The sequence below is a fragment of the Calidris pugnax genome, unplaced genomic scaffold, assembly GCF_001431845.1.
Source record: "Calidris pugnax isolate Ruff unplaced genomic scaffold, ASM143184v1 scaffold4, whole genome shotgun sequence".
NCBI lineage: Eukaryota > Metazoa > Chordata > Aves > Charadriiformes > Scolopacidae > Calidris > Calidris pugnax.
Genome location: NW_015090781.1, coordinates 9,079,237 through 9,104,457, shown reverse-complemented (window position 1 = coordinate 9,104,457; position 25,221 = coordinate 9,079,237). Strand labels below are relative to the sequence as shown.

Below are 25,221 nucleotides of genomic sequence, written 5' to 3'. Positions count from 1 at the left end.
GGGAGTCTTCTGATCCTTTTTTCTTCAGAATAAAGAAGTACAGTACTTCAATTTTAACTAAAGAAGCTTTCTGAGGGAAATGGGCACAGTAACTTATTTCATTCTCCACAGAGTCAATTATATAGCTTCAATTCACCTTGCACCACAATCAGGCAATGCTAGCTCTGTGCTCTCACTCCAGCCTAGCACTAGGCTTTGAAATCTCAGGAGCTCAAGTCAAAAAACTTAATCTAATTTCTTCTCTGTGGATATTTTTTTCTCTCAACTATAAAGGGAACGCTACACAATGACTAGACACCACTCAAAACACAGCTCAAAGCTGCCATCTCTAGGTGTTACGTTCTACTACTCTTGACACTAAATTATTTTTTCTGTTTTTTTTTTTCAAGAGACTGAACATCTAAAAGGAAAAATACCAGAAGTTTATCCAAACAAGTTAATTTATGAACTTACTGCAAAAGGATGTACTTTTTCCTCTTGAAATTTATTCAGCTTACATGATCAGCTCCTTTTAGCCCATGTAATTTTTGACATTTGACATAATATGTTGCTTGTACTAGTGATTATTTAATTATTTGACATAAGTGGTGCTGTGCTCATTATTAGTGAATTCTAATTACTTATTAACACATGCGTTTGACAATCCAATACACATTTGCTTGTAGCTTTCATTAATATTATCAAGAGTTGCATTTCCTCACTGAGATCCAAAAAGATCTCTGAATTAACACAGGTCTATTATATTTAATATTTGCTGGTAAAAGTATCTCTAAAATGGTTACCCTTTAGTCTGCGCTATCTCAATAAAAATCACCGTCAAATAAAAAGGTTAAATGATATTTTAAGCCTTTATTCTGAATCGCTAAATGATACATTACTTGAATGTTTCCCAACTAAAAGGTCCACATTCTACAAGAACTGTAATAACCAAAGATACCAGTCAGAAATATGTGACCTTTCAAAGAACAGATAATACATTAGTAATGAATCAGGGAACTGACAAAAAGAAAAGCAATTTTTGAGTTGATGTTGGGGCACACACAGAATCTAGTTCATACGACTACTGAAAAAAACCTCTACAATATTAACCATGCCATGTAACATCCAACATCTCTGGATGAGCAATAGATGCCAGAGGTCAGGAGGAAATAAAAAAACAAAAAATCCACCCACACCTACAATTCTCTCAACTTCAAGAGGAGCATTATATAAAAGGAAGACTGATCATAAAAGAACCTAAAAGGTACAACTAAAAGGATAAAACCTTTAGTGAAGATACCAATACATTTTAAGGACATGTCCTCAGCTTGCAAGAATGCTTCCCATTTAAAAAAAAACAACAAACAAACCACAAAATTTCCCATTACAAATAACAAAATAAATAAAGCTCAACTTATCAGGAGGATAACGAAGACTGTTAAAACAAAAAGTATACTTCAAAATAAAGGTAAAAAAAATGCCAGCAGATTAAAACGCAGAGACATATAAAGTCAAGCAATGAAACAGTTTAATGAGCTGCCTGCAAAATTATATATAAAGTACTAATACATCATTTTTCAAATGCATTAGAAATACAGCCAACTAGATAATTTGTGGTGCCAACAGACAGTCTGAAGGAGTAGTCTGAGAAGATAAAGCCATAGCAATAAAGTGAAGTTAATTTTCCCCTGTGAGTTCTTCATGCTAGATGTATCCATGGCAGAAATTAATAACAGGAGGTTATAGTAAAAAAAAAAAAAAAAAAAAAAAAAAAAAGAAAAAAATTTACAAAACTGACAGAACAATCAGCAACAAGTCTCCAGAATAAGTTCTGAAGGAATTTAAGGACAAAACAGCTGACCTCTGCCTATAGTGTGTAACTCCCTCCTTAAAAAGGTTTCAGTACTGAAAAGCAAGAGGCAGAATGAACAGAATTCAGTGAACACGTGGTTAAAACAAGACAGACTGAGGGAAAGTCTAACGACTTTTGAAAAGTGCAGTTATGTCTTGCAAATCACTGGATTTTCCTGAAGGAATCAAAGGTCTGGTTGACACAGTTACCTTGAATTTCCAAAAGATGCTTGGTAATATTCTTCACACTTTAAATAAACTAAACCCCTTAAGCATACCTTGTAGCCTCCTCTCCAGCCCTCTCCCTGGCCCTTTCTCCTTGTGTGCCTGACTGGACTCCCCAAATAGTCCCTGGACCCAGGTCATTGCTTGCCATGTCTGGGGCTACCAAAGGACTCTGCCACCAGAGCACCTGGCTCAGCCCCTGGGGATGGTGCCTGGTCAGTGAGGGCACTCCTCACGCGGGAGGCACCCTTGGCTTCCAACTCACCTTCCATTACTGCAATTCCAATTATATTAGCCCCCTTTTATTGACAGGTTTAGCTCTGAGGGTTTATGGTCAGCTAGTAAGTGACTTAGACACATCGTGCAATCTTTTTTCCAAAAATTGTGCAATACATCTAAGTACTGAAGAAGACACTCATACAAAACATTTTGGGACTAGAAATTAAATTATCCTCAAAACTCTATGTTCACGATGAATCATTTTAAGATCACTAACAGCACACACAAAGAAATTCATTAAATAGGATGCTGAAGAGCCCAAACCTGATATAAAGCAAGAGTGTGTCCGTATCTCTGGAGCGGCCCTTTGGATACAGGTACTACATTCCATATGCTGCTTTCCAAATTGTAGCTGGAAGAGAAATAGAAAAAGTAAACATTTTCTACCTGCAAAGAAATGTTGCATGTTCAAACTCACTTCTGTTTAGCAGATGTGATCAGTCATTGTTTGTCTGACGTGGCAATACGTTAGCAGCAGTAACGCGACCACTTTCAACTGTTACAACAACGTACTAACTTGTGATAGTGCACTAAATGTTCATCCAGCAAAACAAGAGCAGCTCTTTCAGGATCCATCAACAACCTCACAAAATGGGACTGTAATAAAAATCACCAGACTTAGAAGAAAGTTATTAAACTAGGTTGCTAAGCTCACTGTCACTAACCACGTAAAAACCCACCCCACTAAACTGCTTACATCACCATCTTTTGCCCTACTTCAAAGACTTATTGTTGAGCATCCTCTCAGCTATATGGTTGATTCTAATTTCCATTAAATTTTAATTAATGATTAATCCATTAATGCATTAATACACAACAAGATGGAAGAGAGATAAAAAATAAACAACAGAGGTAGAAAGGAAAAACACGAAAGATGATGGGATTTGTTTTGGATTAGATGATTTGGAAGAAAACAAGATGTAGACAAAAATAGGAGAAACAAACATGCTAATCAACATATCCTAACACTTGCCACATTTAGGGCCTCTACATATATACAAGACACCATCCAAACCAACTAGGCAATATTTACAGCTGCTTCAACTTTTTTTTTTTTGTCAAGAGGTGGACATATATACATACATACAAACTGTTATAAAGATGTGAAATAGGGATGACCTGCCTAACCCTACGAGCACAGCACCAACAGGCTGAGTGCATGCACTAAATACAAGTCTCCTGTAATTATAAATTAGCTTCAATAATGCAAATAGCACTCTAGAAATACTGTCTGAAAATGTCAGGACATGGATTTCTTTCACTGTTATATCCCTACGAGTATTTCTATGTTTTGCAGCAAAGTATAGCAACAGTTTTCACAGAACTGAAGGAATTTTTATTAGTATCATATATAGTTTGATGTTACCCGTATTTTCACTTTTTAATCATAAGAAAATTTCAAGCAGAAAACTAAGCCATTAATAAATAATCTAAAAATATATGAACCCTTCCATTAAATTGCGGGATAGAGGCTACCTCCCTGGTAAAACCTGTTTTCCCTAAAAGGAAAAATCAGAAACGATATGACAAAAGAGAAATCACTTACTTCAACACCATTTGGAAGGAACTGTAGTTAAAAGTGTACCCGCCAATCACCCACATGAATTTCCCATGTAGAACTGCCTTATGGGAAGCCCGGCCCACAGAGGGGCTGAACGGCTTCACGTTGGGCAGAATCCAGTAAGACTCCGTGGAAGGGACGTTCAAAGAACAATCTGGACCTGTTTTGTAAACAAATGTGCAATTTGTACAATCTGTTAGACAGGAATGTTAAAGCCAATAAAGCAGAAACAAGGGGAGGCTTAATTACAGATGTCAGCATTGCTCATTCTGATAAAATACAGCATGCACTTTTATGTTTAACAGATGCTCAATGAAAAAAATTGACAACAACGGATGTCAATCAAATTGAAAACATTAGACTAGCTTAAGTAATAATGGTCCGTGTCTGCATTCTTCTTGGAAAACATACTGTATGACTCACAAATTGAAAGAGAGGCCTAATGCATCATATTTTTAGACGATGTTTAGGTCTAAAATCCATAGCACAATATACACTGCATGTCACCTCTGGAGAAAAACTATACTGTATTTGAACTAAGCAAAATAAGCTTATATCAAAGCAAATAACATTACAGCAAATGAAGAAGTAAATATAGATTTTACTATATTAAATCTCAGTAATCAAAATTTGCCTTTTGCCAATGCCATTCTGCACCATCTTCCAAGAACAAAATACACTGTAAAGTACTGTATAAAAAGAATGATTTAAATATTTACAAGTTATAAAATTCTATAGATCATTCTACAAAGCTACCAAAACCCACAACTATATATTATTTTTGAATTTATTTTAGCCAATAATTTTTATAAAGTAAAGAAAAGGCAGCAAAACGCATCATTTTTTAAGTTATAGGACTATTAACATCATGAACAGCAGAAATATTTCATTTTTCATTTGTTCTGTAATAACCAAAATGTGATCTCTTCAGCACATTATTGACTGGCTTTATTTCTAGTTGGGGAACACTGAATTTTTAGGACATCAATGTCTTCCACTTTAAGCATTATCAATCATGGAATTGAAAATTTTGTCATCAGTGATGGCCTACAGATGTTGTGTGACATTAAATTATTTCTGTAATTTGATGCTGATACTATGAGCAATGTTATATCCCTCACAGCCTGTCCAACTGAGATAAATCATTCCCTCAAGCTACTGGACATCACTAAGAACCAAAGCTGTTGAAGTCAGAAGGGGTATAACCTTCTTTGGAAACTCACAGATAACATGCTAAAAAAAACAAACAAACAAAAAACACATCAAAAAAGCAAACACACACAAAAATAACCTGCATCCCAAATGTCACACCTGACACATCACACTTGACATCAACTTTTTAAAAAGGTTCTAGGGAAGATCTGGAAAACTAATGGCTTGCTATGATTCCGTTTCCACCAGACGAAACACATCAGCCTTTGAAGAACCACAGAACAAGCACTGTCACTGAGCAACAAACTTAAACATGAAATTCAACATAAGTAAATTTAAAACTCAGTAAGCTATGTTTTAGATTGACTAAAAAGAAGATGGTCTCCTAACTAACCATCACCAGTCAGAAGCAAAGTCTCATCTTAGAATAAAAATCACATCAACACTCAGCAATGGTCAAAAAAAAAAAAAAAAAATCCAAATTGAGATCACTGTTACCCCCCTGTATAAATCAGTAGTTTGCCTAACACCTACAAAACTGTATGCCCTACTCAAAAAGTAGATAGATTAGAGCTGGAGATGGTTTACAGGGTGGTAATAAGGAGGTTCTGAGTAGGGTAATGCTTAACTTGGAAAAAAAGAAGAAAATTTGGAAATGAATGATAAGTGTCACTATAAAATAAGTGAGACAGAGAGGGTACATATAAAGAGTCTACAGTCTCTCTGTATATAAGAGCGAAGATTTATCAAATGCAGCTTGAAGGAACCAGGTTCAAAACCAATAAGAGGAGGTAGTTCTTCATACAAAAAGTGTCAGATCTCCTTGGCAAAGGATGATCTCCTGACAAAGAATGCTCTGGATGCAAAGGTTTACACTGAGTCAAGGAGAGGCCAGCCAAGCATTTAGATGAGAGAGCTGCTGAAGTTTACTAAATCAACTAAATATGTAATATACATCAAGTTCAAAATTTTAAAACATTATCTTTGATGGGGGGAAGATTATATTTTTCCAATGTCTATTATCATTTTTGGGGCAACTTGTTAAAATTATTATACACAACATGTAATATACAGGCATCTAATCTGTATCTAACTAGTTGCCAACTTTTCCTGCTACTCTCTAGAAGAATGATGTCCACTTGTATCCAAATTACCTTCCACTTGTTAAATGATGGAGACACTCAATTCCCATTGTTTCATTATACCTTATACCCAGAAAAGATTAATGATATTTGAATGAGGTCTAATAAGAGTATGAACAATTCAGTATGTTATTTCTTAAGCATTAATAATAGATACTGTAATAGAATTGTAACCTCAGCAAGATCCTGATTTGCTAAATCACTGGAGGAAACACTTAATTTGAATCTGAAAGTGCTTAAAAATAAACAATTGAAGAGCTTAAAATTATGCAAACGGAGCCTCCAGTCAGAAAATGAAAACACGTTTATGTCTTTTATGGCAGCTACCGCCCTGGCACAGCCATGCCGTGGTCAGCAGTGTCCCCCAGTGGCAAATGCTGAATAAAACACACAAACCACTCGCGTCCCAATTGATTTGAGATTTCCATTTCTGGGGACGGGGAGTTGCAAAAACTCCCACAGCAAACCCAAAATACATTTAGATTACATTGAATGCATTAAGATTAGGAAAATAATTTTTTTTATAAAATGTTAACAATGCAAAAAATCTTAACAATACTGTTAACCAGGTGAGCGAGTGACAGAAAGTCACAGACGTTCCTTACAACCTCAGTGCTTCATTGCTGGTCTACACTGAGCGAGCAGAAAGATTGAGATAGAGAGAAGCAGCACCATGTGCCCAGGTCTTGTTCTGACACGGGGGAAGGACACATTCTAAGGAGACACACCTGAACCTGGGAGCTTGAAAGCAGATCCTCCATTCGTTTCATCAAAAAAGAGGTTAGTACCCTGTCTTATGACACACACACCTGCATTGAAGTGACATCAGCTGACATTGCCATCAGAGGAGGCAACGCCAGCCCCCCCCTCACGGCTTACTCTCCACCTCACATCATTGCTGGCACCAGTTTTCACATCGTTGCACAATGAACCAGATGAGGGAACACAGCCAAGTTAAAATTTGCTTTTATTTTAATCTGGGCTAGTTTTTAATCTGGATGTGCTCCCTTATGTGTTTCACCTCACCCACATACACACGGTTGTGCCAACACACGTCTGCATGGCCAGGACTCCTCTTCAGGGAAAGTGTAAAACACTCATGGAGTTATCACAGCATGTATCAATCAGTACAAAAATGGACAATATACTTGAAAGAACCCAGAGCAATAGAATACTACTGACTTCTACTGAAATATCATTTAAAGAGCAAATGCTTTCATGTAGCTATTGCCTTATAAAGGCAAGGTAAATGTAGGACTTATAAATGTCATTTACAGATTTTCCTACTTAAATACATATACCATGAAATATCACCATTATTTCAGCATAAATGCATTTTCTCTTCAGAAACATCACATTCACTACATACATGCCTTTTGTGCAGAGAGCACTACAGCTGCAAAAAAAAGATAATGAAAAATATGTTTTATTATTTTCTATGCAAATATGATTTTTCTCCATTTATTTAAAAATGGATTTCTTTCTTATCTTCCTAACGTGTCACTCAATCCACTGGGTGGGGGGAGGGGAAGGGGAAAAAGCTTTAAAAAACAGCAAACAACTTTATAAACCTGAATTGGAAGTCAATTACGTTATCCTCAAAGGTAGGAAAAATTCTATAGGTTTAAAAAAGCGATTTACCCACAGAACATGAGAGAAAGAATCTAATTTCTATTTATTGAGGAGTTTCATGAACTGCCAAAGTAACAATCTGTTCCAGTAGTTAAAGTCATAAGATCAATTTCCACCTAATGAGAAAACATCATCTACCCTCTTCAACCCTAATCTTTTCTTTTGGGATCACAGGAAAAAAACAAAATTATTGATGTGTTGAACATAAATGTCACAGTTCTGTTTTTCATACAATCTAATCAAAGCATTTAAATACACTATTTGTTATTATTTATTCTGTATTTGATATCTGATCATTTGAGTTAAGAATTATTGCTTTAACATAAGTTTTCAACCACCACAAATACAAACCCAATTTTATTATTTTTCAAGTACCCAATAAAATCTTCATATGGTAATGAATTTGAGATTATGAAAAATACTTTTGGGAAAAGAGAATATATCTGGATATACTTTGAATAAAAGTTCTATTGGAAGCTTTACCAAGCAGTAAGTCACCTTTCTTAGAGGAAGTGATGAGTTAGTAACTACATAAAAATACCAAGTTGCTATGTAAATGAGAAGGTAAATATTGTTCAAGAATGGCTCACCAGCGTTCAAACAGTAGGTGTGTCCATGTATCTCTACACTGCCACTGCCCAGCTCCGCAACATCCGTAGAGAATACAATTATCTTCCCCAAATTGCAAACAGTTTTTGCTCCAAATAAGACTTAACGGTAGGCAAAGAGCTCCTGGCCAGGTCTCCAGGTAAAGCACAGCACGGCAGCAACCTCTGCCAGGACTCGGCCCCCTTTTCAGGCCCCAAACTCAAGCCCAGCTTCAGGCCCCAAACTCAAGCCCAGCTTCAGGCCCCAAACTCAAGCCCAGCTAGGCCGGAACAGAAAAATAAGGCCCGATCCCACAACAGTCTTTGCTGGAAGCACATCACACGGAAAGCCTTCCTAGTTCTTCGTGACTGAGCACAAGAACACTCTTTGGTAGACTCTGCATCTGTAGGTTCATCATCTTATTACACAAAAAAAATGTTTTGCTCTAAAAGAAACAAAACTCTCTAAAATAAACAGGGACTTCTCGGATTAGCAGTAGCTGACAGTACTCACTGGATTAGAGATTTCTGAGTCTCCGTGCTAAAGCCAGCTCTAATATCAACGCTAACAGCTTCTAGACAACTTCACAGCTCGAGTAGTCAAAAGTCTGCTTCCAATTTTCAAACTAGATGCCTTGATGGCCAGTTTACCCCCATTTTCCTTCTACCAGTGTCAGTATCGCTGGACTTAAAGAGCTGGTCCATGTATACACCCCACAAATGTTTATAAACAGCAACACTATTCCTTCCCAGCCTTCCTTTTACCAGTTTAAACAAACCGTGCTCTGTCAGTATCTTCCACAGCCCTGACCACTCTAATGGTTCTCCCTCTCAGCCCATTTCAATTTATATTTGTAAAAGTGTACTAACAAAATTGAAATATAGTACTAACGTTTTCACATATTTAACTGTAGATTCTATGACTGATCATCCTACTAGTGCACTTGACACTTTACACCCTAGAGATAGTACAGTATATAAAATTAAGAATATGAATTTATTCATATTCTAATTGAGATAGACAAGCACATTTTCTCCCATGTCACCTTCCACACTTTAATCCAAGATTACAACACAAATTCTTAATACTCCTAGTTCCTAAATGCACGAATTTACAATTTGTACTGAAGTAATTACATCCCATGCATTACTCTAACCCTTTTTGCAGGATATTCCAGGCCTCCTCCATGTTTAAAGTAACTCCCACCTTTATATTACCAGATTTAATTAGCAGTCTTATGAGTAGATTATAAAAATTATGTAACAAGATCAGTCTTTAAGTAGCGGTGGTATCTTTCCATCCTAAGTTCCTTGTTCAGCCCACCCACTCAATTTTCACAGTTAAGAAGCTGTGTTCCTCTTACTGTTCCTTTATGTATTCCCTGACTACTTCACTTTCAATAATTTTCTATCATCAACCACTGAGGTTCAGATAAAATATATTGCATTTTCTTGTCACTTTTCTTACAAATTATTCTACTATGAACTACACTGATAAATCCACATTACAACTGTTTCACTATTCAATTACACCATATGTTTAATTATTTCTTTCCTCAAGTTATGGTCCAGAACTTTATGCACGGCTGAAATCAAGCTAACAAGCTTTGAGCCCCTTGAATCAATTTCTTCCTATTCTTAAATAAAGGTGTTACAGATAATGAGCTAAATATAGCATCTTCCTTTCTCAGGGAGATGAGCACTATCTTGTGTTCAGGACACAGTATTGCATTTGTTCATTACTTTAATCAAGCACTTGCATGCTCTACTTTGCCACGTTTATGTGCATGCATTTTAAATAAATATTTAGGAAGTCATAGATTTATTTTAAAATAATTACATTTTCATTAAGACTCACAAATAGCAGGGAACTCCCTTCCTAAATCTCAGCCTAACTGCACTTACAGAGCATTATCAACCAATTTAATGCAGCCAACCATTTATTGAAATGAATCTAATAAATTTACTAAACGTGATTTCACTAATGATCAGAGGACACCACAAAGGCATTTAAAACTGAAGTTGGCTCTTCATTTGACTGTGATGTTCTTTCTTTTGCTATAAGGATACTTAATTTTCTCATGTAGAATTTTCACACACTAATTATGATAGCTATATTTTGTTTACAAAGTGCACAAAGTCATTCCAGGATGCTTGAAAAATTATTAATTTCAGACTGAACATAAAACTGAAGAATGTTTCCAGTACATATTAAATATCTATTCATCTTAGGCCAGTTCCTTTCTGTTAATTCCAAATATGCAAAACTTCCTTAGACTACTCTCGTTTCTAGCATACACATAATGAAATCTGCAAATACAGAGTGCAGAAATTGAATTTTAACTTAAAATCCAGGGAGGATTACAGGGAGGATCTATATTTGTAGAACTAGCAGCTCACTGCAGATATATACAGTATCCTTCTTCCACAAAATATATTTTATATAATAACAAAAGGACTCTACCTTTTATAGAAAACAATTACTCTATCCCAAAGAAGGCTCTCTTCTCTTTTCTCAGGCTACTTGTTTAAACGTGAAATGTTCTTTAGATGCTGCTTCAACAGCATCCACAAGATGTCACCATTGTAAAAAAAGAAACCTCAATGTGTTGTAAACTATTCAATACCCTTTTTATTTTCTGAACCATGGATTTTATTTATTGTCATTTTAATCAATGCATCCCGGTGGGTTTTTTTTTTTTTTTCATACAAGGACTAACCATATTGAAAAAAATCCAAATGGGGGGAGGAAAAAAATGTAAAATTCTTTTAAAAAAAAAAAAAAAAAAAAAAATCAAGATAATGCTTTAGCCAGTTGGTTTGAATTACCAAACACAAGAAGAACTTGAGAGAGAGAAAGTAGTAAGATAAGTAGAAACAGTTATGGTTCCAGCATTACAAATAACTTACACAGAAGATACTGTCAAGTTTAGAAACTATAAACAGAGAATATATAGATATTAATAGAACAGAGAAGCCAGCAGTCACCCAGAGAGCTTAAGGAAATTTTGGTATTGTTTTATATTTAATAAGGAATATTATGTATCCAAGCTAGCTCATCTGGCACAGAGTAGAAAAAAAATTCATTGAAAACTACGTAGCTTTAGTGAATACACAAGTAACAGTTAAGCAAATTATACCTATACAGTCCTAATCACTCTATGCACAGAGATGCTAGAAGAAAAGAAGGTACTAACAGTGAAAGTTAGAATTTTAACTTTTTGTGCTTAAAACTTCTAATGAAAATTATAGCACTGTAAATGAAGGTGTAGCCTAAAAAGCTATTCCAAAGATTTGAGGGTTTTCCCCATTTTGTACACAGCAATCTGAAATTGCATTGAATCAATGCCCAGCTAAATGGGTGATATTCTTGCTGCCAGTTCTATTCACAACTTCCTTACAGAGATGAGGCTTTCAGGATCTTTTTTTATGCACTACAATCATCAAAGTTTCTGGAGGACTCAATAGCGAGTCTGCTCTGTTTCCATTCAATGACCATATTGCTAACCCACTTCCTTTCTGTGGGTGCACTGACTGCCTTTCAATGAACAACTTCATTAATTATTAAGAAGATAAATGTATTAAATCTCGCAGTGTCTTTGGTCTAATAGGTGTGACAGCTAAAAGAAATAAAAAGTCATTTCCTTTGACATGCAAAAAGAAACAGCAATAAAACCAAAGTAGAGCCAGGAAATGGGAAGAGGTCATATCAGCTAAATAATTGAGAAGTATCTTAATATTTCTTTTAAGAGAAGAAGGGCAATTTCAGTGGTGAGCAAGTTAATCTACTTGAGACTTCTAATAGGAGTAAAGGATAAAAAGAAAAAATGTACAAACCTCCAGCATAATTATAGTGAATTAAATATTTAGGATCTTAAATAATTGACCTTTAATAAGAAACAATTATTAATGGTACTGGGAGTAAACTACAGAACATGCTTACAATACATCCATTTCTCCACATAAACATACTCTGGTACCATCGTCACAATGAAAAACCTTCTTTTTTCAATGAAAGACTACACAAATAATACACAACAAAAAACCAGGCAGTGCAATCTTACTTCATGAAGCACTAAAAATATGATGTGACGATGCAACATTAAGAAAGGGGTGGAATCAAATCTATCTAGATGTTAGAAAAAAATTAATAGAATAGAAAATTAGGCTATGCAGGAACTTAGTCTTCAGAAGTGCTCACAACTCTTGCATAATTACTGCCATATTTTTTTCAAATTAATGACCCGAAAAGAGGAATGCTCCCCACAAAAAAGTTCAGATATTTTCACAGTATATTTAGACAGAAAATACCAAAACTGTGAGCCGTTTATGGTATTAAAATAGGTCCACATGACCTAAAAAAAATCTAGGTCCACATGAAAATTTACTCCAGAAATTATTTTTTCATTTATGTTTATTCTTTAAAGATGCTAATTTGCAGACTAGATAGGACACATTAAAAGCGGTTCTTTTTTTTAAGATTGACTTGATTCCAAATAACAAAAGCTTACCTTGCCAGCTGTCATTGCAAACACACAGCTTCTCGCCTGTCAAATCACAGTACCCGTGATCCGGACTGCCACAGTTGGCTTTACAGTATGGAATATCACAGGCTTCTCCTTTCCAGTACTTGTCACACTCACAGTAGACCCGGCTCGGTACGGACACACTGGTTGTACACTTCCCATGTTCTGAGCAGTTATTAGGACAAGAATTGATTCTGAAAAAATATATATATAAAATAAGGGAAATGACAAGCTAAGAGTTGATAGCAGTGGTTTTATCCGACAGTACTCCAGCAGTATCTGGTAGATAAAGTACTTTTTTCCTGAAAAATTTCTACATGCTGGTAAAACACAAGTTCAATGATGATTTTACAGACAAGCGAGCTGAAAAGGTGTGTGTGAATACACCCTGCTTACATACAAAGTCTGTGATGCAGTCAGGATCACAAGCACCTTGTACTTTAACAAAAAGGACTGACATTGAGCAGAAGGACAGGCCCTGCCTGGCCAGATCACCATCTCTTTTTTCCCCATGTTCCAGTATCAGCAGCCTAGCCAGTCCTTTCAAATGATTATTATCTCTATCTGCACTGGAAGTGACTGTGAGCAGTAACCCTTAAACTCTTCACCACAGGCACACTGTTAAAGGGTGAGTAGCTTTGGTCCATGCTATAAAACAGTGTGTCTAATACCCGAGGTGAATAAAATTGGAAAAACCATGTGAAGAAAAATACAAGATGGTTAATACCCTGAAACTACTTACAGGTAGCATTTCATGCTTTGAACCCTTAATACTAGAGCCACCTTAACCTTGCCTCCTTAACCACAGCCAGAGATGCAAAAAGAGCAAAGATTAGGGTGAAAGAAATCTGTGACTGTTATGAGAGTTAGCATTTCTGTGATACGCCCTTCCAAACACTGAGATCACAGGCAACTGGTCTGCAAAATTACACAAACTGGTTCCAGAAATGCAGGCAATTCCTTAGAGATGAGGAGGGATGGAGAATGTTGAAGTACGTGGGTCCAAGAGTTTCCATGAACAGAATCTCAGGCAATATGTGCCTGATGAAGTCCAGAAAGGATTTGAAACCTTTTTTGATGACTCACAACAAAGGGTTGGGTTGAAACGCAGAATAAACTGCGACTACAAACCCCCAGTGATAGCACAGACTGTTCCCTGTAGATGTGAGAGCTGGATACTGTTCATAGCCTTGCTTGCTCTTACCAAAGAAGAAAGAACTCAAAAAAGTTAGTGAAGAATTGTTCCAGGCTGGCCTTTGGCCAAGAGTAGTTGTGGTAGGACAGTCAGGAGACATGTTTTCATTTTCTGAAGACTCACAGCTCAGAGGACTGATTCTGTTACATTACCAAAAAAGAAAATTCTACGTCTGAACTGCAAATGTCCTGGGGGTGTTGGCTAGTAATACACATGGCACTAAAACCATTGATGGCATTAACTGCTGTATACCACAGCCATGAGGAACCTCTCCCTCTAACTCCACAGGGAGGGTGTTCTGCAGGAAGGTGAACAGCTAAGTCTTTCCAGCAATAGAGATATCAGTTTAAAAGCAGACATATTCCCACTCCAACATTTTTGTTACAGATTCAAGCAGTGTGATAAAAACTGGATCAGCAGAATTGGAAGCAGTTTGCCTGACTCCAAAGAACGCAAAACTTACTCAGATTTCTGGAGTAACTGTTATTGTTTGCAACTGGCACGGCATTTTAGTCACAGGTGCTGTGCTTCTGTCTTGCCCAAAATAAAGGAAAATGAGTGGTTCATCAAGATGAACTCAGAGATCAAGTCAAGAATTGCTTTGAGATTATCAAACCAAGGGAGAAAAAAGGTAACAGAAGCAGAGTACAACAGATCAGTGGCAGAAAAAAAGTGAACGCAACCATAAAAAGCAATGGGGGGTGGTACTGTTATCATAAAACGAGTTACTGTTGGCTCATTAAATATATACTTATATATTTTTAACTATCCATTGCAATAGGAGAAACAGAAGAACAGAGTACATAAAATTTCATGAGTCAAATATATAATGGAATTAAAACCTGGCAGGTTTTTTTCACTTATTTCAAATCTTCCAAGAAATTAGGTAATGATATGTAGCATGCACCACATTACCATGTCCCAAAAGAATGCAGAGCACATACACTCATTGCTTAAGAATGCCATGTCATACTGCCATTTGCTCCCAAGACAAACAAAAAAAAGTACAATAAAAGCTTCAGGGATAATTGAAAAATATATCTAATTACAATAGAGAAGTCTGCCAGGTGATTGCATTTTACTGATGTCAACTAACAAAAATTAAAAATACCCAGTCTTCTAGACTGCCATTTCCAATACAACATATTTAAAAGGTTTCTCATACTCTGAAGAGCTATTTATTACCTGGTAAAAGGTAGCAAACCACTGCAAACTACAGAAACAACCTTTCCACAGATAATTTAACAAAAACCTCTGCCAAGAGTAAACCTATGGTCAGAAGCACAAATAGGAATTTTATATGACAAAAATATTACATGTCTTTCCACATCTGCAGTGCTGTGCTGGCCACCACATCCCCAAAACTGGTATTTCAGAATCTGAAGGAATTGCTTTGCCACCAGAGAAACTAGAAGACGGACAGTGCAGGTAAGAACTATGAAGGCAGAATTCAGACTGAGCTGGACAATAGGAGGGGAAAGTACTCAAGAAGCAAAGAAGAAATTGAATAAAATCCCTGTGGCTGGCACAAAAATAGAAGTAGGTCTTTGGTGAAGGTGTCAAAAGCCCTAAAAGTATATTCAGCAAGAAAAAAAGAAATCAAGCAACAGATGATCCTAGTTCAAGAGAGGGGAACTGACATGACAGCAGATACAATCTCCCTCCTATTCCATATAACAACTACATGTGTTTAGATAAACACTGGAAGGGATACATTCTAGTTCCATATGGCAGAGGAAAAACATACTCTTGGAATGGCCACGTGGCTTCACCCAGAGTGATATATTTTACTTTTTTTTTTTTTTTTAATTGGTACCTTAATGACAACTCATTACAAAACCAGCTCCCTTGTTTTAGAAACATACCATAAAGTATAACTCACACTATTTATAAAATCAATGAACACTTTCTCTGGGTTTGTCATTCTCTTGAAAGAAATGATAGGCTAATTAACAAAATAATTACTTATTAAAAATACTTACGAGTAAAAAATGTTAAATCCAGTTAGGTTATAAGCAGCATCACTAAAAAAGTGTAGCAATGCATAGCCAGATGTAGTAACTACTTCAGGAACAGTTTCATTTCCACGCACTTCAGGGACTATTAGACCACTGGAAAAGAAAATGAGAATAATGTTTTCAACCAGTCTTTGGTGGGGGGGGAGGGAAAGGAGGAGTTAGCTTTTATTCTGGTTGCTAACTATATAGACAACTCATAAATCTCATTTATTTTTTTTTTTTTAAACAAATAATAAAATGTGTATAAAACACAATATTACCAGAATAAAGCAAGCTATTTAGCAAATTAAAGCCTCTAATTTTTTCTATTTTTTCACTGCAAACTAAAAACGGCCGTACATGACAACTTGGGCTAAAAGGCTAATAATACACTCACCTAAATACAGCTATTAAAGGTGCATATATTGAATCTCCATCGTATACATACATATGGTCCCAACTACATTCTGTGGCAAAGTGATTAAATCTTAATCTTAGTATTGCATTTGGGCTGGGAAAAAAAAAAAAAAAAAAAGGAAAAATTAATGTAAAACATTTAGAGAATTATTGAGGTCATGAGATAAAGAACTTACAGGAAAATTGATCATGCCAGCATAAATCTATTAAAACATTTTAAGTACTAACTACACATTTAAGAGTTAAATAACAAAATTCACAGCAAACAAGCACTTAACTTTATCTTAGAAAAGTTTAAAAATAACATCTTCAGTCCAAGTCTAATAATCCCTAAAATTAACAGAGACTGGAGTTCACCAGGTTTTATTGATGATCAGGACACTGAATTTTGGGCAATTAAAATATCCTATTTTAATATACTAGCTTTACTTTACTCATATGACAAAGGTAGCAGACTTCTAAATATATTCTATGCAGCACACTGATTATTTTATTTCTTTTTTCTTTTCCCCCTCTACTGACAGGCTTGAGTGCAGTTTGTCAGTTTGGAAAACATATGGGGTTCTTTGTGAGAAATCATTTCAAGAGGGCTGTTTGTTCATTTTTTAAAGAGTATTTTATACATATGTGACTTGCTTCTGTGTTGACATTTTGCACTATGTTAGTGGGTTGCATTACTCTTCTACATACAATACTCAGCATATTGTTTCCACCAGCTGCCCACTCTACCATCTCCTGCAAAGGGGAGGAACAGAGTGAAGAACAACTTCAAAGCAGAGTTCACACACAGTCCTGAGCTGTGTTTCCACTTCAGCTTAGTGTAGTGCAGTGCAAATACTCCTTGGGTAAGATGTGAGGTCTAGCTATGTCAGAAAGATATTCAGCTACAGCCTCGTCACCTAGATATCGAAGCTTCTACTTAAATGATTTTGCAATCTACCCATAACTTCATTGAAGTTGTGTTTAAATTACTATTGCATATGAGCAGACCAAAATTAGATCAGATAAATCACTGCTGAACGGCAGCGACAGAGCAGACATCTAAAGTAATTGAGATTATGACAATATGGAAATACAGAAGGGGGTAATTCTCTTCTAGAACATTAGAAGAACTCAGACATAGCTACATTCTTCAGCAAAATCCTGACCCATAGCCTGAGGGATAAAAATCCCACTGAAATTTAATAAATTTGTGCCTTTAACAGTTAGCCATACTCTCACGTACGTGTCGTTAGTTCTTTGTGCGTGTCTGTGTGTTTCTGCGCTCCATAAATTGAAAAATTAGCAACAGACACGAGACATCTAAACTGTATGAACTGTGGACACAATACAGTTTTAGAAACAAGTACATAAGGAAAACTAGAATGCCAGAAAAAATATTTATAGAAGCACTAAGTTTTGAGCAGCATGTAACTAAATAATTATCATTATACCGGAAGCATTCTGTACTTGAAGCCATTCCTGATTTGTCACAGATATGAATTAATAAGATAAATAAGTAAGATAATGAGTTTAATAGGATTCTGTAACCCCATTTGGAACTTACGTAAAGGTACTCAAATATGCAAGAAATTTATCACAGAGTTTTGAGAGCTTGCAGCGCTGGCAGAATTCCAACGTCAGCCTAACTTTTGCCAGCAATTTGAATGGGAATGGAATTCGGCCAGCTGAGAAATCCTGAAAATCCTACTTCAAAGTTTTTATTTTTTTTTTAAGTCTTTTTAACATTTAACCAAACACAAAACAAACAAATAAAAAAAAAAAAACCCAAAAGTGTGTATATTACATCCAGATGCAGTTTTTACTTGAGGAGTTCTGTAGTTCTCTAGAATACACAGTAAAAAACTGTCAGAAAATTTAAGCTATGAAAATAAATACTTACTATCCTTCAATTAACCATGTACATTTAGTTTTATATTTATAATTTATTGGTCCATCTGTTAAATATCCAGAAGGTTCTGTTAACCTACAAGAGAAAAAACAGTGCTGTAACAACAGAGACAACACAACAGAACACATCGTCAACACATCAACAGATTCTTTCTGGATGGAAAGAAAATTGGGGCTGGGGGAAAGAGTCAAGACTCTCTTCATATTTATTGTCACACTATTTTTGCTCATAAGAACTAAAATTCTGATTATTCTGTATCAGTGGTTTGCTTTCCTCCACAAGGCAATCACAAGACTCGTATCTTTTCTAGTTCAGTGGGAAGCAAATACTACATGTAATTCAAATTATCCTTCACACAATACCAGTGAAAAGGGTTTTTTGGAGTATTTTGGTTTGTTTGCTTATTTCTTTCATCATTGCCTTATATCTCACTTCTGAAATCAGACCACAGCAGCAGTGGGGAAAACTGTTCTAGATCAAGAGAAATTAAGGTATAAATTATAAATTTAAATAAGCATATCTGCCAGCCTCTCCCTCTCTGATTCCTGGCCAGTGAGGAGACACAGGAAAGCACAACAACACTGGAATAGGCAGAAACTAAGTAAAATGCATATGAATAGCTATAAAAGGTCAGACCAAAACACTGACATAGCCCAGCACCCTGCCTCTGACAGGCCTAGAGTGGACACCCCAGCAAGAATTTCAGTCCCTGCAGACAGTCCCACAGCGCTACACCCCCTTCAGGGACTTGCAGCTCGGGGACATTCTCAGCCAGAGGTTGTGCCTTTGCGTTGGTTTTGGGTTAATGTTTCTCCTAGGGGTTTGCCTACGTAAACTCCTGTAAACCTGCAGCATCTAGAGCATCCTGCAGCCGTGATTTCTATGCATATAGAAAGAGACACCTCAACTGTTTGTGTCCTGAGCCTACTTCTTGGCACTTTCATCTGACATCCTTAGGTCTGGCACTGGATGACATGATGAACAGTACTCTGGTCACATGCTTTGTCCTACTTAAAACGTAACAATCTGTGGTGTTTCCCACCCTTCTCTCCAGTTTCCCTTTTCCAACCTGAGAAATCCTCACTCACTGACTTTAATCTACCTTTTCTATTCTCCTGTACCCTTTCAGAGATGCAACACAGAGATCAACATACCGCTTTCAAGATGCAAGTGAACCATGAATCTGTACAGTAGCAAAATAATGATTTCCATTTTGTTCTCTATTCCCATCTTAACATTTTATTTGTTCTTTCAACAACTACCATGCCGACATTTTAAACACAACTAGCTGTTATGACTTCTTTTGAGTGATAATAGATAATTCCGAGATTCATTACATACAGGAATTCATTTAACATAGAAATAGAACCTTTTACTTCACATTAATCTATAAAGAGTGATAAAATAGCAGATGAAATTCAATAATCTATTAACATAAAAGCTTTTTGAAAGAGCTTAGTATCTTCAGCACACTGTAACTTCACTAATTTACCCCATTTTCTGCCTCCTTTATGATTATGTTCTATAGTTCAGGCTTTAACACACATCTCTAGTGGCCTCACTCCACTGGGAAAACTGACCATCCTACTCTTTAAAACATTACAACAATGATAACGAATATAAATACACACTCAGAAAGGCTCATTTCTTTCACTATAGTATGGAAAGTTAATTGTTAACAGTAAGTATCACTGAATAAGAAAAGCAAACCAGTTGGGATTTTCTGGTTTGTTTCAGGTTTTTTTAATAAATCAATAGATTAAGTCTAAGCCCAGAGGCAATGCTGAACAAGTTGACCAAGTCACAGCTAAATTTTCTCACAGGGAATCTAGCTGAAGAGGAATTCAATATCTGCCATCCTACTGTATTTGAAGCTGTACACACCAATTTTAAAAATCTTCACTACCACATCTACTGCAAATTATTTACAAATACTAATTGCATACTTATCAAGAGAGGTCTGTTATTCCAAACAAAACTATAAATGTGTGGAAAGGAAACAGAAACAAGGGAGGTAGAAAGAAGAATTTTATGAGACAAGGTCTACGCAAACTCAAGTTTTTAAACAAGTTCCTTCACCTGTCCTGTAAGAACCAGCACCAGTTTGTTAGGCATATTGTAAGCCACTCTGTTCTAATCACTGGTGGTTTGAATGAAGATCTTTACCCACACTTTCCTTTTGATTAAATGAGACAAAGCTCTTTAATATGGGGAGCTGCCCAAATAATTGTACTTCAAAACATTTTCAAGGCATAAAGGCAATATCAATGACTTATGCTTCTGAAGAAAAAGAAGAAAAGCAGACAAACAGCTGGTAACATGAGCAACAGATGGGGAGGAAAAAAAAAATCAAAACAAACAACCACATTACACTTCAGTCAGCTGACAGCTGAGAGAAAAACATCCCTAACAAAACCCAATGCATTGAGCTGGGCTGAATGCTGCAGCACAGCACTTCCCAAAAGCCACGGTTCCTGGTAAGTGCTACACAAACTCTGGTGTAGCTCACGAGCAGAGCTATGACTGATGAGAGGGATGGGGGGTCACTCCCCCTCCTCTCTTGCTGCTCTGGAGATGGCACAGGGATGGCCACAGGAAAGGCTAACCGTGCTCCTGCCAGGGCTCTCCTCTGAATCACTGCCAGGCCACAGAAAACTTCTGCTTGAAGCAAGAGACACATGCAGCTTCAGTTTACAATATTTCTTTTTGTTAAGAAAAAACAACTTTACCTAAAAATATACTTTCATGTTTATATACATGAGAAATAGGGTTCTTCAGGGTTATTTCTGGATTCTTTAATATTAATTACATTGTCTGGACAATGCTGAATATAATATCACTTAGCGGTCTAAGTCGCACATTTTTAAGTCAAGCTTGATGCTTGGTTTCTAGCAGAACCATAGTAAAGTTGATTACAGGAGCAGATCCCATGTTTGAGTGTGTGCTAGATTGAAGGCATTAATAGTTTGGAAAAAAAAAGGTAGAGATGCAGAAAATTTGAATCAAAATTATTTTAGTGTTGTCATATGGTTTATATCCAGATGTAAAGTCTTACATAGCAAGCCAAAGAACATTTAGTTTGCTGCGAGAAATGTGAAGTATTCTCAGTATTCATTTGCAGCCACAACTGTTGCCTTCTTAATAGCTGTAGAATGCAATGGAGGTGACTTACAAGAGTTGTTTTTATTAGATCAGTCCTTTGGCACTAGTAAAGTGCAAACAATTTCCCTTTTCACCTACGCTGATAATTTTTTGATAAATAGTTCCTTTTGAAAGAGTAGATAGCCTTTGAAGCAGCTACTGCACTCTGCTGAAAAAAAGTAAAGAATAAATAAGAGCATGACAGTGCTTTGTAAGAATGGTTGTGGAAAATGGTAAGATAAAAGGGCTGTTCTATTTTAAATAAATACACAGCAAGACAGAGGGGCATTACTTTGAGTCACACCAAGAACTCTTCTGTATCACTTTTCTTTCCAAACATTATGAAATCCCAAACCCCAAAAGTGACACATAAATAAGCACTACTACTTTCATGTAACCTCTTACCAAATCAAGGGCAATATTTTTTATCTTGTAACACCAGGTATTGGTGGACACAGTTTTGCTCTGCAAAAAATGGTGACTCTGTCAAATAATCAAAATCCAGACGAGCCAACACAACTACACACTCTTTATTGGCAGAAGTGGAATAGCCAGAACGATGCCTACACGCTGCACCCCACTCCCTGCTCCTTGCTGAGAAAGCTTCAGGGATGAGGGGACACCCAGAACAATTTTTGTGGCCTTCTTAGGCACCACAGGTTTATCACACACCTAAACTCCAGCTTTCTGAACAGAGTGCACAGGGAGCAGCTGATGTTGTATATTGTCATTTTAAATTGCACACCAACTTTCATAAACACAGTACTTTTTCCAGTCGGCGGGGTTATAATCAAAACCTATAAAGAATTAGAGACGCATGCCAAGAGTTTATTTCCCTTCTCTGTATCCTGTAAAACAGATCTACCAAATTATAGAAAGAGATCAGGATGCTGCACAGTGGAGCTAAAGACATTCAGAAGCATCAGTGACAGATTAGTCACTCCCCAAGCTAATCCATCAGTAATGGCTTACGTGAAAGCTACATGGCACTATGGGTTGTTTCATCCAGCAGATCGACACATACCAGATATGTAAGGGATAAAAAGCTGGAATCAACACAGGGCAACCAAACCATGCAACAAACGGATATCTAAATTCCCTTGAAATATTACCACTGTTATAAAATAATGGCAGATATAATTGAGTTTGAATTTACAGTGGTAACATTTATATTTACTACTACAGAGACTTTAAATCAAGGCTGATGCAATTCAAGAGAAAAGTATGTTCTAGTTCAGTCAGAAATTATTGGTCCAAAATGAAGGAGTAGTCAGATGAAATCTATGGCCTGCAATACATAAGACGTCAGAGCAGGTTATTAAAATAGCCCTTCCTGGCTGTAATATTTATAGATCTGTGAAAAATGCAGTCATGTCATCTCCTGTATCTTCTTGTAAAAGAATAGCATCATCAAATCTTTCAGAAAGGGGAACAAACTTAAACCAGAGAAGTCACTGGGTATTTTCTGCCATCAGTAGAACATGAAAATCCACAAAACTGCTGGTAGACGGACAGACAGAGGTCTGATGTATAACACAGGTGCATTAGGAGAAACAAAGCATAAGGCACATTCATAACATCATAAATATTCACTGTTAAATAAAAGAAGGGGTTATGAAGAGATTAATTTGTTCTATATTTGTTAGTGGCACACTTGTATTCAAAATTCTATGAAAAGTCAAATTACTTTGTAATTCCTACTTCAGATATATCTGAATATAAGATAAAGAGTATATTTTACTATATGAATTGATGTCAATATCAGTATTTCTGTGTCAGTCAAGGACTGTTCTCTCCATTGTTGCAAAATTTTGCTCTGTCTCCTTTTCATCTTTTATGATTTTTTTTTTATGTTTTATTAAAAAAAAATACAAATCAATAACTTTGCTTCAAAGCACAAAGTATGGGCAATCTTTCTAGCTCGAGATCTTGTGCATAACCTTTACAGCGGGGAAAGAGGCTCTTCACATATCCCAGATGAGATCAGCTGAATGTGTTAAGAAAGAAGGAAAGAAAAAAAAAAAAAAAAAGTTGGACCACCCTACAGAACAAACCAGAATCAGTGAGCACTATGATATCAGAGAGAAATACAGAAGAGATGAAAGGCTGTTTCTCATGCCCAACTTTAAGTGATAAACTAAGGAGGCTTTTTAATACTGTTTTCAGAGGAAGATCTGAAAAACATGTTCTGAAAAACCCCCAAAGCCAGATTTCTGTTTTCCAGGCATAAAGTATTGATCAGCACCTAATAAAAACCCTATGAACTTGCATTTGATTTTCCTGTATTTTCACATTTATTATAGAACCTTGCAGTTGGTTAATCTTTTTTTCACAACATATATTAAAACAGAATATACTGAACATACTGCGGTTCTAATTTTTCTTCAGTGACTAATCAAGAGGAATAAATATTTAATACATTAAGAAAATATTTGCATATGCCAATCACACTCCTAAAAAAAAAAAAAAAAAGTTGGACCACCCTACAGAACAAACCAGAATCAGTGAGCACTATGATATCAGAGAGAAATACAGAAGAGATGAAAGGCTGTTTCTCATGCCCAACTTTAAGTGATAAACTAAGGAGGCTTTTTAATACTGTTTTCAGAGGAAGATCTGAAAAACATGTTCTGAAAAACCCCCAAAGCCAGATTTCTGTTTTCCAGGCATAAAGTATTGATCAGCACCTAATAAAAACCCTATGAACTTGCATTTGATTTTCCTGTATTTTCACATTTATTATAGAACCTTGCAGTTGGTTAATCTTTTTTTCACAACATATATTAAAACAGAATATACTGAACATACTGCGGTTCTAATTTTTCTTCAGTGACTAATCAAGAGGAATAAATATTTAATACATTAAGAAAATATTTGCATATGCCAATCACACTCCTATATTAGTTACATACTGCTTTGCATTAATAGAAGAATTTATATTTAGAAACGGTAAGGACATTCCCAACAACTTTTCACATGGCAACTAATCAAAGGGATGCTCTTAAATTGGCCCCACTTTATCCACTGAAAAAGTAACAGTTTCTTTTGCCAAAGTTCCCTACTGCTTAAGTCAAGTATTCAGTTCTACCCTCTAACATATTTGAAACAAAACCAGGCTCCAAACCAATAAAAAAAAAGTAGAATTAAGACTATACTACAACATTTTTTCCCCTCATAAGAATATATTCTCTATTTCAAGAAGCTTAACACTTCTGTGGTTCCTGAATCTATTTTTTTCTTGAGCGTTCAGTTTCTGAGGTTTGGGGAATTTTTTGTTTGTTGCTTTTTTTAATAAAGTAAGCAGGAATATAGTCTTTGAAAACTGTTAATTTAAGGTTTAACACCAACAGGATTTTGTTTCCTCATTTACTGTTTCTGAAAAAAGTTGTTATTCTATAGTCCCAAAAAACTACTTAAAGATTACTGCATAGAAGTTAATTGTTCCTGTCAAAGTACAAACTTACCTGGCATCTTGCTTAAGCAATGTATTTTCACTTCCATAAAATTTTCAAAAAATCTGTTCCCTTCCTTAGGCTGCATAACACATGAATTCACAGAACATACACCATGGCAGGTCATTTAGAATTGGACAACTGAATGTGTGACTTAAAAGGCAATCTACAAAGTGACTAGAAAGAAGCAAACG

At 36.0% G+C, this 25,221-nt stretch overlaps 1 protein-coding gene across 3 annotated transcripts in view; it reads right to left on the bottom strand.

Moving 5' to 3' along the window:
• Positions 1-25,221, bottom strand: part of ATRNL1 (attractin like 1) — a 488,877-nt gene that overhangs the window by 429,561 nt on the left and 34,095 nt on the right. For all 3 annotated transcript variants that reach the window (XM_014959493.1, XM_014959476.1, XM_014959485.1), the window contains exons 2-7: positions 18,426-18,509; positions 16,524-16,637; positions 16,112-16,240; positions 12,920-13,128; positions 3,881-4,055; positions 2,599-2,686 (exon numbers count right to left, since the gene is read on the bottom strand). In XM_014959493.1, the coding sequence (XP_014814979.1) occupies positions 2,599-2,686; positions 3,881-4,055; positions 12,920-13,128; positions 16,112-16,240; positions 16,524-16,637; positions 18,426-18,509 (799 nt within the window). The remainder of the gene's footprint in view (positions 1-2,598; positions 2,687-3,880; positions 4,056-12,919; positions 13,129-16,111; positions 16,241-16,523; positions 16,638-18,425; positions 18,510-25,221) is intronic.